This window comes from Rhineura floridana, chromosome 5, assembly GCF_030035675.1.
Source record: "Rhineura floridana isolate rRhiFlo1 chromosome 5, rRhiFlo1.hap2, whole genome shotgun sequence".
NCBI lineage: Eukaryota > Metazoa > Chordata > Lepidosauria > Squamata > Rhineuridae > Rhineura > Rhineura floridana.
This window is the reverse complement of record NC_084484.1, coordinates 179,573,456-179,590,158: the sequence shown is the minus strand read 5'-3', so window position 1 is coordinate 179,590,158 and position 16,703 is coordinate 179,573,456. Positions and strand designations below refer to the sequence as shown.

Below are 16,703 nucleotides of genomic sequence, written 5' to 3'. Positions count from 1 at the left end.
CTACTGCCTGCACTGACTGGCAGTGGTTTCAAGCAGAAGTCTCTCCTAGCCCTACCTGCAGATACCGAGGTTTGAACCTGGTACCCTTTGCACGCAAAGCAAGATGTGCTACAGCCCTTTCTCCTCTGTCACAAAGAGGAGGGCAAACATTTGTTCTCTCCTGTCCCAGAGGACAGAACCAGCTCTGATGGGCTTAAGTTATTGGAGAGTAGATTTCAGCTGGACATCAGGAAATGTTTTGTGGCCGCGGGTGGGGAAATCTGTGGTCCTCCAGATGTTTCTGGACTACAACTCCCATAATTAATTCCTGAGCGTTGGCCAGGCCGGCTGGGGAACTGATGGGAGTTAAGAGTCCAGCAACAGCTTCAACACCCATGCCATAGAGAGCTTAAAAAGCAATCACTAGCACTTTGAATTGCATGCCCAGAGACTATTCTTATTGCCTGATCCCATTTAGAAATGGAAAGGCTGTATTTGGAATTAACTACAGTTTCTGGAGACTCTTCGAAGATGGACCTATGTTCAGTTTATTAAAGGAAACTTGTCGAACCTGGATGTCAGATGCATGGAAGTCTAGGCTGGTCAGCGTGCATAGCAAATAAGCATTTATCTGCACAGAGCTGCAAGTCCGTTTGTGTGTTTACATACCCCTGTTAGTCACTGAGGCCTATGCAACATGGGGGTGGGGTGAGGACAGAGGTCATGCTTCATCTCCTAACAAAAGCTACCTGTGTGACATTACAATCTGTCATAAACCAAGTCCAGAAACATATGCAGAATTCTCAGAGGCATCTTTCAAAAGTTAACAAGCAGATTTATTATAAACATCTGTTAAACCCAAGATGCTTTTTAGAGAGGGTCCCAAACACCCTGTAACTGCAACAACCAGGTATTCTTGCAGAATCAGTCGTGGTGTTTTAGCATTTATTGCAGAACTGAACGGTATTCACAATCATCCGTTGCAGCAGCCACAGAGCATCAAGTGTTAGCTGCTAAGGACTCATTTCAAAGGGGCACTTGAACATCATGATGAAGTAGATTTCAAGATCATCCTCTCCTACCTCTGACCATATTTGAAGCCATTCCAAGAGATGGGGAACTTAAATCTCAAGGAGTGTTTACAGGACCAGTTCCTGTGCAGAAAAGTCAAATTATTTAATATTTTTATTCATTTGTATTGCTCACCCTCCGCCAGCGCAGGTTACATGATTTAAAAACACAGTATTAAAAGCAATCAAAATGTATTACATTCACAGGAATAGAGGTGGGTCCTGAAAACATACATCTCAAGTGCCGAAGGCCAGAGTAAAGAAGTGTCTCTTTAGCATGAATCGAAAACCGTACAGTGAAGGTGCTAGATGTACCTCTGTAGGGAGGGAATTCCACAACTTAGGGGCTGCCACAGAGAAAGCCCTCTCCCGGGCCACCATCCCCTGAACTTCTGAGGGTGGTGGAACTACCAAGAAGGCCTCCTCTGCTGATCTTAACATCCGAGAGGTTAAAAAAAAAGTTTTTACAATGATTGTGACCAACTGGCCAGACTTCTCTGGTTCATCCCGAGACCAGCTCCCATTGTCTTGACCGCCCAGTGCCCACCCTGCTTCAATCATACCATTGGACAGGGAACCAACATGCTATTATAGGATTGGGGGGTTGGGATGGATTATGCCTGTGGGTCCCCTCCAAACCTGTAACCCTGTATCTGCAAGTCGGGGTCTGCCAGGGAAGAAACCTGTTGTACTGATCAAGCCAGTTTCTTTGTTAGGTTAATGGGTTTGTCAAGTGCCCAATCTTTGTGTCGAAGACTTGGCCAAGATGTGTTGCCATAGGAATGAGGGTATCCCTTCCCTCTCACCGGGTTAGGGCCGGTGGTAGATTCTGGGTTAGTCTGGTGTGGAGCTGGGAGCTGAAAGGGCATAGGGCTCATCCATACTGTCATGTAAAATTGCTAAAAATCCACGTTTTCCTTATCCCGGATTATCCCCTGGTAGTCCAAACTTGATCCTTCAAACTTTCCCCCATCCACATTTGTAGGGGTGTCCTTTTTTACTTTGCTGCTTGCTTGACTTTGACCCCACCATCCCTCCTTCCGTGGGTCCACAAAGTATGCTTGGCTCATTTACACCACCCCCTTCATCCCTCCTTCCTCCACTCCCAACACAGAGCTGACCATCACCCACATCTGCAGAAATGGGAGAGGATGAGGAGATGAGAAAAGCCAGCCCCTGAGATCCTGTTTTCTCCCCATCTCATTGTGTTTTGGCTCAGATAACAGAGGGAGAAGGGAAGCGGAAGGCATGGAAGGAGGAGGAGTTAGAACCACCCACATGGAATACAAAGCATGTGGTCAAAGCAACTGGGCTCCTTCCTTAGCAATGGGTTGTAATTGCTCTCTCTCCTTTTCGGAGTATACCTAGTATGAGAAAAATCTGGATTAAGGGAGTGGAAAATGTGGAAAGGCAGAGATTGGAGGACAGTGTCATATAGATGAGGGTGAATTAATGGAGACACAAGGGGCTTAACATTACAGATTAAATAGAAGTAGGGATGACCTGACATAGACACATGCCCTGTTGTCTGTGCTAAACCCCAAGCCATGGCTTTGGAGTCCCCTAGAAACCTAATGGGGAAGCAAGATCTGTTGGGCTGTTAATGCTGTGAGCCCTTCCATTTTATGCTCAGATTGTATATATGTGTAAATAAAACCATATATCCTAAAGACACCAGTCTCCACTGACCTTCATTCCAAGGAAACAAAACCCTGGGTAAGCACTGGAACCTCTGAAAGTCTTGCACCACTCAGAGATTGGGGTGTGTGCACAACACAGCACTAGGAGACAGCACCTCCCTGTCTCCCAACAAGAATGTTGCAGGAAGGGGAAGACTTGTCTGGCCCCATCCATCAGCCAGGAGAGGGGTCTTTTCCATCACCCGTTAACCCAATCCTTTTAACTGGAGATGCCAGGGATTGAACTGCTGACCTTCCAAATACAAAGAGCCTTGTGACTTTACGAGGCTAACGTGAGAACATCAGAAGAGCCTTGCTGGATCAGGCCAACCAGATGCTAGCGAGAAGCCCACAAGCAGGACTTGAGCACAACAGCATTCTCCCCTCCTGCAGTTTCCAGCAACAGGTATTCAGAAGCATACTGCCTCTGACCAGTGTGGAGGCAGAACATAACCATCATGGCTAGTAGCCATTGTGGCTAGTAGAGGCCCATCTAGATGCCACAAGGGGAAGCCCACCAGCAGCACATAAGCACAACAGCACTCTACCCGCCCTTGGGATTCCTAGCAACTGGTGTTCAGAGACATACTGTCTCCAACAGTGGAGGCAGGACATAAATATGTGTAATTATTACATGCTGGCTGCAACATTCGACTGAGAAATGCGCTCCTAACTTATACAATGTTCAAGGAAAGAGGACAAAGGGAAGGCTCAAGCTGGTCCCAACTCACACTGCAGGAGGAAACAGAAGGCCCTTTTCTCTTTAGTTGAAAAAGCAACATGGTTTTACTATTAGCGCCACCATCACACTTCGTTTTGTGTTCATGAGTGCAGGCTATTGACGAGGACCAATCGGTCTGCGCATATAACACCTGTCCTGTCCTGTTTGCATTGGCTACCTATTTGTTTCCGAGCCAGATTCAAGGTGCTGGTTTTGACCTATAAAGCCTTACACGGTGTGGGACCACAGTACCTTGTGGAACGCCTCTCCCGCTATGAACCTACCCGTTCACTTCGTTCAGTATCTAAGGCCCTCCTCCAGGTACCATCTCACCAGGATGCCCGGAGGATTGTTACCAGATCTAGGGCCTTTTCTGTAGTGGCCCCCGAATTGTGGAACAGCTTACCTGGAGAGATACGCCTGGCGCCTACGGTGCTTTCTTTTAGGCGCCAGGTTAAGACCTGGCTGTACTCCCAGGCTTTTTAATGTTTTTAATGTTAATGTTTATGTCTACGCTTTATTTTAATATTGTTGTTGATATATGTGATTGATTTTATTATAATATTGTATTTTTAATCTGTTTTGTACACCGCCCAGAGAGCTACTAGCTATGGGCGGTCTAAAAATGAAACAAATAATAATAATTATAAATAATAAATATGGCTTCACCAATGGAAGCGTAGAGCTGAGGTGTTGCTCCCACGCAAAAGCATCCACCAATTAATGCTTTGTTTTTTTAATATGTTTTATAGATGCTTTTAGTGTTTTATCACTTGTTTGACCCCCTGGGCTTCTTCTGGAAGGAAGGGTGGAATATACATTTGAAAATGAAATGGACTGCCTTCAAGTCGATCCCGACTTATGGGCGACCCTATGAATAGGGTTTTCATGATAAGCTGTATTCAGAGGTGGTTTACCATTGCCTTCCTCTGAGGCCGAGAGGCAGTGACTGGCCTGAGGTCACCCAGTGAGCTTCATGGCTGGGTGGGGATTCGAATCCTGGTTTCCCAGGTCGTAGTCCAACACCTTAACCACTACACCACACTGGCTCTCGGGATATACATTTAATAATAAATAAATAAAATTATTTATTTATTTATTGCATTTGTATACTGCCGCATAGCCGAAGCTAACAAGCAGGTCTTAGGATCCACTGAGCTGAAAACAACCTACCAGCCATATATGGGGGCCCACCAGGGGTTTGTGGATTTGCTGTTAGGCTGCGACCGCAAAAACGGCACAGGGATGTTGGTAAGCATCTGTCAGGCCACCATACAGTTGGACCCAGATGTAGCTGTGGACATCCTGAACAGATGGCTGGGGTCAGCAAAGGGCTGGATGAAGATTAACAAATTGAAACTCAGTCCAGGTAAAAAAAAGACGTGTGATTAACTAATAGTTTATTAGTCCAATGCTGTGGTATTCGACCTGTTTCTGGCTGGCAGCCGAACATCTCCTTAGGGGGCATTTTTGTAGCTTGGAGCACTGCTAGGTTGAGCGCTGCCGCTGGACCCTTGCGGCATTGGTAGGCTGCAGTGCAGGTGTAGCCAATGGGCAACCCCTCTGGACATTGTTGGACTACAACTCCCATCAGCCCCAGCCAGCAGTGGAGGCTGGTGACTCCGATGCCAGAGGGGCAGTGAATCTGCTTCAGGTTTTCGTCCGAACTTTCAAAGAGCTGTCCAAGGTGCATTGATGTCGGAGCCTCCACTGCCAGCCAGTATGGCCAACAGTCAGGGATGAAGGGAGCTGTGATCCAACAACAACTGGAGGGTGCCACATTGGCTGCCACCACTGCAGTGCCTTTCATCAGCTTTAGCTGGAGCGCCAGCTGCATCCCTTCCTAGATAGTGATGACCTGGCCATGCCCCTAGGAACACTGCTGCTTTAATTGATTAATTGCTGTTTTATGCACATTTAGCTCACTGGTTATCACTTTTATTGCTTTTATTATGTGATATATGTTTTTTGGTCACCCATCTTGAGGCTAACCCCTAAAAGATGGGGTATACATCCCTAACAGTGCCCTCCTATGCATGTTTACTCAGAGTAAGTCCTCCTGTGTGCAGTGGGGCTTTCTCCCAGGTAAGCATGTGCAGAATTGCAGCTTATGATGAATAAATAAAGCAACTGATTGATCTTCCATTTGGGGGTGGGGGTGTCACAAATTGTTCAGGACCACCACACTTTTTTGTGTCCGCTGGAGAGAATCCTTCTCTCTCTGTGTCCGTGCCCCCTTTTCCAACTGTGTGCTGGAGAACCAGCTGCAACATTATCCCTTTGCCAGTTGATTTTGGAAGGGCTGAGAGGAGATACTTTGCATTTGACTAGCGCCTCTCGGCTACACTGTCCAGATGGCGGCGAAGCAGCATCTTCAAGATGCTTCCTTTCTCCTTGGGAACAAACCACTGGATCAGAGGAAACTGCCTTATACCAAGTTAGGCCATTGTCTAGCTAGCTCAGTATTGCCTACACTGACTGGCAGTGGCACTTCAGGGTTTCAATTAGGGATGTCCCCATTCCTACCTAGAGATGCCAGGGACTGCACCTGTGGCCTTCTGCATGCAAGCAGGTGCTCTGCTACTTTCTACCTAGCAGCCAGCTGGCAGAGATGGATATTCCTCACTAGCCTATTATCACGGAGCCGCGCTCCATTTTGTTCTATAGGCAAAAATCCAAAATACTTAGAGGTTACATCGTTTGTTTGTTTCAATCTTATAACTGGTCATTCACTTTAAAAACAAAACAGCATAAAGGCAAAGAGCTGCTCTAAACTGAACAATTTTATATCTAGGTGCCAGAGACTGTATGATGTAAGTGAGAAGGGAATCAACTCCAATCACTATCATGCCCTGCTCAAAAGTCTCTTTCATCGAGAAAACCTTCGGCTCTCGCACAAGCGCAAACATCCTTAATGAGTTTTAGCCGCCTGACAGCTCTTTCTAGTAGGTCAGATTGCACAACTCTCTTTCCAATGGGAAAACTGAGGCAGAGAAGTTAAAATACGTCGCCTATCATTAGACAAAAGCAGAATCTCTTCACAACACCCAGTCTCTGTGTAAACCATTAAATATTGCTATTTTTCTCCTGCAGATCAGGGATGGACAGCTTCATTCCAGCCTCAGGCCATTTTATAACCAGATTTATCCATCAATGTTCCTACACCGCACCCTTGCTGACATCATTTCTGCCTCTTCCCTGCCAGGCACAGTAGCATCAAACATGCAAAGGGGGTGAAACAAGTACAGGATATGCACCACACACACCCCAGTGCTGATGTCATTACCAATGCCTGCACAGCCATGCAGGAAGGAATTCATCCCTTCCTAAGGATGCACCTTGGAAGAAGGGCAATCAGTTTACATGGAACCAGAGGTCTTTGTGAGAATACTCCACCCCACCCCAATCTGGCCCACAAACTGATTCACTGCACAACCCTGTTAGGGAGTTTTTGACAGATATTGCGTTAGTCTGTTGAGTGGAAAACTACCTTCCAATTTGCAGCTCATAATTCAGGTTATTAGCACGTGATTTGTGAAGCGGGCTCCAAAAGTGTACCTGGTGTCAAGACATGAATCTCAACGTATCATTGCTATCGTAGTGGGAGAGTGCCAAGGAGGCTACACCTACTTGTACCGGATTAGCCGGATAATTTTATTATTCATGAAATCCGAGGTGTGCGGGTGAGAGGAGTCAACGCAAAAGCCATCGCTCATGGCAATTTTTAGTACTTCCTCCACAAACACCTGGAAACTGTTAATTTGCTTCTTTGCAGGCAGAACCCACAATCTTTTTAAGTTCTGCCTGGTGTACTCCTCTTCCGGCAGGCCCTCTACACTTGCAACCCAATCCAAGGTCACATGGTAGGGGTCCTGCAAGTAACTCACTATTGATGACAGGTTGCCATTGAAACAGTAGTAGAGTTTGGAGCCCAGAAGTTTCAGAAACAAACTGGAGGTGCTGAATATGTGGGCATTGAATACTTCCATGTTTGAAGAGGACAAACTGTAGATCTGGGGGGCTTCCCGGACAGTGAAGTGAACTGTCTGAGTCCTCTGGTCCAGACTGACATTGAGCATGGCATTCTTCTCTGCTTTGGAGAGCTCCACCTCCTTCTCCTGCAAGGCCTCGATCAACGGCTGGACCTGGTAGAAATCTGCCTCTCGGCGAAGCAAGCCCATTTCTTGGAAGTCCTCTGGGAGGTCCAGGTGAGATGTTCGCAGGAAGTTGAGGATGTAGCGGAAAACTTTGCCGTCTCGGTCAATGAAGCAGTTGCCTTGGCTGTCCCTCTTGGTTGGCATATTCCCACTGAACATGGCGCCCAGCATGGAGTCTGGAAAGCTGGTCAAGGTGGACAGTGAAGTTGTGTACAGCTTCCCACCAACGTTTAGTGTTATAGGCTCTGACATGGCAAGAGAAAGGTGCAGCCTCAGGAACAGATCTTGGGAAGAAATAACAAGCATCAGGTGTTACCATACAAATCGTTTAGGTTTGGCAGGGCAGGCGTTTGAGTGCAGAAAGATTCTAACATTTCATTTACCATTTCAGACTCAATAAGAGTTATAACTGTATGCTAGGGGTCCAGAATTCTACACAAAGGGCTTAAAAAAAGGTGTGAGAAAGAGATAGATGTGAGTGGTGTATATCTATCTATCTATCTATCTATCTATCTATCTATCTATCTATCTATCTATCTATCTATCTATCTATCTATCTATCTATCTATCTATCTATCTATCTATTATAATAATAATAATAACTAATAAATTTTATTTGTTAGTCACCTATCTGTCCAAATTAACGGACACTCTAGGCGACTTACAGCAAACATAATAAAATACAGTATACAATCAAAAAAGGCACAGGTAGTCTAAAACATCAATTAATACATTACAAAAACTCATCCACCCTGAGGATTCTGTAGGCCTGCCTGAATAGCCAGGTCTTTAAGGCTCGGTGAAAACCCAACAGGGAGGAGGCATGTCGAAGATCCAAAGGGAGAGAATTCCAGAGAGTGGGGGCCACAACCAAAAATGCCCTCTCTCTGGTCCGCACCAGCCTAGCTGTTTTTACTGGTGGGACCGAGAGAAGGTCCTGTGTGGCTGATCTTGTTAGGCGGCCTTATATATATATATATGTATGTATGTGTATATATGTGTATGTATATGTGTATATATATATATGTATATATATGTATGTGTATATGTATATATATATATGTGTATATATGTATATATATATGTGTATATGTATATGTGTATATATATATATGTATATGTGTATATATATATGTATATGTATATATGTATATATGTGTATATGTGTGTATATATATATATATATATATATATATATATATATATACACACACACACACACACACACACACACACACACACATACACACACACAGCTATAGTGGTAGCCAATGTGGCGCCCTCCAGATGTGGTTGGACTACAACTCCCATCAGCCCCTGCTGATATAATCAATGGTCAAGGATGATGGGAGTTGTAGTCCAGCAGCATCTGGAGCACACAGTGTATACTAGTCCTAGTATGGCTATCCCTTGGATTTCTCTACTTGTAAAGTGGGGTGACGTTGTACGGGCATCCCAAATGCCTAGATGGTGGGGAGGGGAGGGAAGGAGAGGGTCTTTACTGATGGCAGAGACCTTCTATCCTTGAAGTGAAATATCCCTTCTAACTACTTCATATTTATTTAATTGGTTAACACTAAGGACCCATTCAGATTAGTGGGGTTGTGGTTTTTTTTGGGGGGGTGCATTCTGCAACCATGTGATTTGATGCAATAACAGTGCATTAGTGATAGATTTATATTGGACTCGACACACATCATTCCACTTTATGAGGAGTTCTGCAATGCTTCCTCAAAGTTACCACATTATTGCTGTCTGGAGGGGCACTCTTGCACAGTAGCACAACAAAGGTAGGACAAAATAAATAAATAAATGGGAACATTTGTGGTATAAGAAGTTACTGGATTTTATCAGCAATATGGGACATGCACTGACTGGAAATGAAGAAGTATACCCACCCTGAAACTTTTGCAGGCACAAATAGTACTGAAAGCAAGATCGCATATATCTGCCCCAATACCATCATAAGCAAAAAATCATGCAGGAAGCATAAGAAGGATATCTGCAGAAGCCCTAACAATTATTCTAACAGGAACTTAATTTAACACACCTACTAGTATGGATGTGCTAGATTTCTACCTAATTCGGATTTGCTACCGAATTTTCCATTTATTTGCTTATTTGCTATTAGTTGCAGATAGGATTTTTATGTAGTGATTTTCCGTGGCCATTTTTGGAAATGGGCTTTTAAAAAAATAAATTCACATCCAAAATAGTGATACTAATATCGATATTTTATCAATATTTCCTTTAATTTATAAATATCTGACATTTCATGTCAAAATATCAATATTAATCTTAATATTTTTTCCAAGGGGAACAAAATGGATCAGTAAAAGCAGCGGATTCCAGATAAATAATGAATTCAAATTGATACCAGCCAGTTAGATCGACAGAATGCTTTCAAACTGGCACTGGCCAAAGGATCCCATCCCTACCTACAAGTCACAACTATTCCTAAATCCATGGGGTGGTATTCAGTGCTAGTCCTGCTCAGAGTAGACCCACTAAAGTTCACAGGCATGGCTAACAGGTACATTAATTTCAATGGGTCTACTCTGAGTAGGACTTAGTTGAAAATAACACATGGTAAACTTCATCAGGAGAGCCAGTGTGGCGTAGTGGTTAAGGTGTTGGACTACAACCTGGGAGACCTGGGTTCGAATCTCCACATAGCCATGAAGCTCACTGGGTGACCTTGGGCCAATCACTGCCTCTCAGCCTCATGAAAACCCTATTCATAGGATTGCCATAAGTCAGAATCAACTTGAAGGCAGTACATTTACATTTAAACTTCATCAGGACACGAGAGCATCTTTTTACATATTGGCTACCTCTGACTTAGGCTACATAAGGTATAGCCTTGCCTAAAAGGCATGGGGATGATCTGGTCCTCTAGGGCCCGGTCTATTGTCAGGGTGACCGTCCAGTCCTCTGAGCAACCATCTCCCAACTTGAGTAACCTCCCGATGGCACTGGACCGCACCTCCCATCACTCCTGACCAGCAACCATGCTGCTTGAGGCTGATGTGAGTTGCAGTCCAACAACATCTAGAGGGCACCAGGTTTATTTATTTCATTTATGGTCTCCCTTAAAACATCCTGAGGCAATTCAGCAAAAAAAGGATCAGTAACAAAAGCATATTTAAAAAACAATTTCACATCCAATACAGATAGAGACTGGAATAAAAATCTCCACTTAAAAGGCTAGTTGGAAAAAGATAAGAGATGTCGCCCGTCTGATTTGTAACAGGAGGATAGGTACTGTCATACTAAAGGTTCGATTCCTACATCATACAGAACAGACTTCCTGGTGAGATGGTATCTTCAGAAGACCTTCTCCTTGCAAGGCACAGTGATCAGGTTGAGCATATGAGGGGTGAGACAATATTTTAGGTATCCTGGCTCCAAGTGGTACAGCACTTGGTACACCAGTACTAGCTGTGCTTTTCTGGTAAAAAAATGAGGTGTTGGTACTCATATCTTGATAAAAGTGCTGTGGGTGCCCACAAAAATTGGGCAGCAAAAAAAAGAGGCTCCTGTATCAGTGAGTGGTATCGCAAAAAAAGCCCTGAGTACTGGTACCTTGAAGATTGGGGACGGTTGTGTTAAAACAATTTCATTTGTTCTCCTGCGCAGCTTTATTTCATTTTATTATTTTTATTATTTATTTATTTATTAAATTTATATCCCATCCTTCCTCCCAGAAGTAGCCCATGTCACACAAGGTGATTACAGTCGGATAACAATGCAATGAAGGACCATGATCTCTTTATTATCATATTTCAGACCCCCTTTGTCTCTAATGACTTTCATAAGTCTGTCTTTAAGTTGAAAAATGAGCAAAAGCCACTATAATATCACGGGCATTGCACAAGCTTTGGACTTGGGCATGTTCCAGGTCTAATGCTGATACAGGGATCTCGGGGACTGGACATGATCTTCACTGCACGACAGCTTCAAGAAAAATGCAGGGAGCAAAACCAACCTCTGTATATGGCGTTTATTGATCTGACTAAGGCCTTTGATACTGTAAATCGAACTGCTCTCAGGACCATCCTTCTGAAAATTGGATGCTCTGATAAATTTGTGAATATTTTGCAACTCCTCCATGACAACATGATGGCAACAATTTTAGATAACAATGGCTCTCAAAGTGATCCATTCAGAGTGGGATCAGGCGTCAAGCAGGGACGTGTCATTGCTCTGACCTATTTTCATCGCCATGATTCTACACCTTGTTGAGGTGAAACTTCCCACTGGCGTGGAAATAACATATCGAACAGATGGAAAGCTTTTTAATCTCAGTAGGCTGAAAGCAAAAAGTAAGGTAATTACAACCTCTGTCATAGAACTTCAATATGCCGATGATAATGTAGTCTCCGCACATTCAGAGGAAAATCTTCAAACTATCCTAAATGTCTTTGCAGAAGCATATGAAAAGCTTGGCCTCTCGCTTAACATCAAAAAACTCAAAGTGCTTCATCAGCAAGTGCGAACCAATCCCTCTGTAGCACCATCAATCCACCTTAATGGTGCAATACTGGAGAATGTCGATCACTTTTCTTATCTTGGCAGCCATCTCTCTGTAAAAGCTGACATCGATGCTGAAATTCAACGTTGTCTGAGCTCTGCAAGTGCCGCATTCTCCCAAATGAAGCGTAGAGTGTTCCAGGATCGGGATATTCGCAGGGAGACCAAAATGCTTATTTAAAAAGCCATTGTACTACCGACCTTACTGTATGCCTGTGAAACATGGACCATCTATAAACGCCACTCCCAACTTCTTGAAAGATTCCACCAACGCTGCCTCTGGAAAATTCTGCAAATTACTTGGGAAGATAGGCAGACTAATGTTAGCTTATTGGAAGAAGCAAAGACCACCAGTGTTGAAACAATGATCCTCCAACATCAACTTCACTGGACCGGCCCTGTTGTTCGAATGCCTGATCACTGCCTTCCAAAGCAGCTACTTTACTCCCAGCTTAAGGATGGAAAACGGAATATTGGTGGACAGCAAAAGAGGTTTAAAGATGTTCTCAAAGCTAATCTAAAAAAATGTAACATAAGCATCAAGAACTGGGAAGCCTTGGCCCATGAGTATCCCAATTGGAGGTCGGCCATTATCAAAGGTGCTATGGACTTTGAAGAAGCACGAGTACAGGGCAAAAGGGACAAACAAGCTAAGCGGAAGGCACGTCAAGCAAATCCGCATCGTGACCATCTTCCATCTGGAAACCTGTGTCCTCACTGTGGGAGGCTGTGTGCATCCAGAATTGGCCTCCACAGTCACTTACAGACCCACTGTTAAAGACCTTATCTTGGAAGACAATCTTACTCGGCCACGAGTGATTGCCAATGAATGAATGAATGAATGAAGCAATGAAATGTCTCCCTGCTCCTTTTCTTCAAGGACCCCACAAAAATGTACATTCCGATGTCTTCCTCTGTTCTCCTGTTCATCCACCTTTATTTGCAAGTCCTTATTGGTTTTTAAGTGTTTCTGGACTTTATCAGCATTTTTTATACTTAGTTCCATAGCTTTATTTGCTGTCATTTCAATAGTCATAATTTTTTGCGTTAGTTTATCTGACGTTTCTTTTGTTGAGTCAAAGGCTTTTTGCCATTCAGCAATTAGCAAGGAATGCATTTTTTGCACACGTTCCATTATAGTTTCAAGCAAAGATTCAAGATTATGAGGCGCCAATTGTTCTTGCCCCGTTTTCCTGCCTTTCGCCACCATTTTGAGATTGCATCAGGGGCTATGCCTAAAATCTTAAATTTAAGGCACTAATTAAATCTGCCAAGCCTCTGTTTGTGAGCAGGAGCGCGCTACATTATTTCATTTGTTAGGGGTTGTAAGTGAGATAGACAATTACCGCAGGGGTGTCAGCATTTTCATCAGGATGGAACCCCTCTCCCGACGCGAACTCACCGGTACACTATGCTCAACATCCAAGGCCCTCCTCTGGGTGCCTACTCCAAGGGAAGCTGGGAGTCTGGCAACAAGGGAGAGGGCCTTCTCAGTGGTGGCCCCCAAATTATGGAATTATCTCCCTGGCGAGGTGCTCCTGGCGCCAACACTGTTATCTTTTCAGCACCAGGTCAAGACTTTCCTCTTCTCCCAGACATTTTAGCATGTGTTTTAAATTTATTTTTAAAAATGTGTTTTTTAAATTTGTATATGTGTTTTTAATGTTTTTAATTGTTGTAAACCGCCCAGAGAGCTTTGGCTATGGGGCAGTATATAAATGCAATAAATCATCATCATTATCATCATCATCAGCAGTGTGATGGAAACCAGAGCAATATTCTCATGCTGCTGCTAGGCTTCGCGTGCACATGTGCCCCCCCCCGTGTGCGGCTTTTATTTGTAAGCCACCCTAGGGGTGAGTGGGTTATTAATGTAAATACATACACAACATTAGGTCCATTGCAATCCCACCCTAAAAATCTTCCCTTCACAAAAATCTCCCATGTTCATCTTCAGGACTAAATCATAAAGCAAGGCACAGCTAGTCAGCTTAAATTTGCACATGATCTGTCTGATATTTTTGGCCTTCTCCCCTCCCTTTATACCTTTCATCTTTTAAAACCAGTTTTACCTTTATAGATAAGATTATACGTTGTGGTTGGTGTTGGTAGATTAAAGGAAATCAGCTGTGTGTTAACAGAAGATTTACCAACTCTGGCTTGACGTTGGCACAAAAGAACTGCTTCAACAATCAGAGTCTGTCTTTGCCTGTTTGTACATTCTAATCTTAATTGCCCAATCCCGTTCATGATTACGCAGCAGGACGGTCCCCTGAATTCAATGGAGCTTACTCTCAAGTAAGTGTGGAGATTGCTGCAGCCTTAATTTAATTTTACACTGCCTCTAACAAGCCTTGTCAAGTACATTTTTCTTTCCAAGGAGCTGAAGTCATGCAAAAGGCTTTGCATGCAGCTCATGTTTTGTAATCATTTTGACTTCCAACAATCATAACAATGTAAGAAGAGTCTGCTCAGTCAGGCCAGTGACCCATCTAGTTCAGTATCCTGTTCTCACAATGGCCAACCTGATTCTTATGGAAAGCCCACAAGCAGGATTTCTCCCCTCCTGCTGTTTGCAGTAACAGGTATTCATATCAAATCAGCGCTTTATTTGCTTTTAGCCATAGGCCATTGCACAGCATACAACAAACAATTTAAAACCATATGACCATTAAAACCATACAACTTAAAATTTGCAATCATTACAAGGTTGTGGGCATTTTGCTTTTACGTAATTTGCTCTTAGCTTTTTTGCAGCTAGGGCAAAGTTGGCCACTGCAACTGTCACCTGGTTGTACTTATCGGCCAGGAGCTCGGCTACTAGGATGTCACAAGGTAACCCCCCTTTAAGGTTGATCAGAGGTGCTAGGAATTTGTGTCTAGGGTTCCTATACAGGGGACAAAAGAGCATGTAGTGCACTAGATCTTCAGGCAGTAACAAGTATTCAGAAACATTCTGTCTCAGCCCATGGAGGAAAAGGACAGCCATCAGAGTTAGTAGCCACTGATAGCCTTATCTTCCTTGAATTTTGCATTCAGAACAAATTCTACTGTGGACATGGCAGACAAAATCCAGACATTATATGGAAACAGATCTGCCTAAAATTATAGCATCTATCCCTCCTTCAGACAGAGGGAGCTGTTCTATACTAGGTCAGACTATTTGTACATTAGACACTGTTTCCTACTCTTGACTAGGAGCACCTCTTCACTCATTACCTTCCTCTAGTTTGAGCAGGAACCACTGACATGCAGTTTGAGTACAATTCTGTAGCCAACTACAGATTAATACGGTGACCCGTCAATTTGGTGTCACATGAATTTTGGACCTTAGGCCTTTGTTAGTTTCATGCATTATTATTTGGCACCTGCACATTAGAGACAAGCTGTAATAGGCACTCAAAATAACTCCCTGTATGAGCACCTTGCAGTGAACTGTCTCTGGATCTGTTGCCAGAGAGCCATTCCCAAGCATTAAACTGCAAGATTCAAGTCTTTCCATTGTTCAGCTACAAATGTCAACGCATCATTATAATATGCCAATGAAACAAAAAGTTGTAAGAAATATTCATCGTGCCAGTTAAAGATTAAAAGCGACAATTATTTGGGATTTATTTATAAAGCCTGCAACCTACTTGCGGATCATGATCCACAGGCTGGGAAACACTGATCTAAGGGATGGCAGGCAGCAGAACTCTAAATGTGTAGGGTCCTTTTATTGATTATTGGAAGACAACTTATGGTGGAGGAAAATAACATAAATACATGTTTTACTGCAGCCTAACAGGCTTTACTGTTTTGTATAACTCTGGAAATGAACTACAGTACCTCATAATGGGAGATATTTAGATATAAATATGTTGTCTTAATAATAATAATGTTATGTATAATAAGTTGGGAGTAAACATTTGCTAGCAGTTACTTTTAACTGCCTCACAGGCAGAAACTCAAAGGATGCAACAGGAAAGCTCTCCCTGTTGAATTTCTATTAAAACCACAGAAGCCCTAGTGCTAGGAAAACACAAGGCCGCACAGCAAAGTTAATTTAGAGGTGGTGGTGGGGGAAACACGACATTCAAGACTCTCAAAGGGAAGGAGCAACTTTTCAACAGTTTTCATTAAAATTCAACTTCTTACCCAAGCAGGCTTTACAAGAATTACCTCTCTCTTCCACTACTGAAACAACAACTGCAAAATGCACGCATCAAGCCAGCGGCATGCCTCTGAGGGCCCCAGCATTTAGGATCCCACTTGCCGGTGATCAGTCAGCATCTCATTCATTGGAGGACTTCATCCAAGCATCCTCCGGCCCCCTCCTCCTTTTTGCACACCTGGCGCCACCTGCATCACTTACCTGTCCCCCTTACCAATCCGCGGGACCCTTCAGCCCCAGGCGCTCGAGAAGAATGAATGCGGTGGGGAACGGGGAAGACGAGGTGGGGGAAAGGTGGAAATGCCCTGCCTGGCAGACGAAGGGAAGCTCCAGCCGCCCGCAGTGCTCCATGGGAACTGTATTTTTCGGGCCCCTGTTCTGCAAACTCGACCAATCGGCGGTGAAACTACA

The 16,703-nt window shown here is 43.8% G+C and overlaps 1 protein-coding gene across 3 annotated transcripts; it reads right to left on the bottom strand.

Annotated features, from left to right (window-relative positions):
• Positions 1 to 4,832: 4,832 nt before the first annotated feature.
• Positions 4,833 to 16,655, bottom strand: KCTD21 (potassium channel tetramerization domain containing 21). 3 transcript variants are annotated; one of them, XM_061628984.1, is made up of 2 exons: positions 16,494 to 16,655; positions 4,833 to 7,890 (listed from the first exon to the last, which is right to left on the bottom strand). In XM_061628984.1, exon 2 carries the CDS (start codon positions 7,856 to 7,858, stop codon positions 7,076 to 7,078), a length of 783 nt encoding a protein of 260 aa, XP_061484968.1. In that variant the 5' UTR covers positions 7,859 to 7,890; positions 16,494 to 16,655; the 3' UTR covers positions 4,833 to 7,075. The 3 variants fall into 3 exon arrangements, with proteins under 3 accessions (XP_061484968.1, XP_061484969.1, XP_061484970.1); XM_061628985.1 differs by lacking the exon at positions 16,494 to 16,655 and adding an exon at positions 16,277 to 16,481; XM_061628986.1 differs by lacking the exon at positions 16,494 to 16,655 and adding an exon at positions 16,301 to 16,481.
• Positions 16,656 to 16,703: the final 48 nt, after the last annotated feature.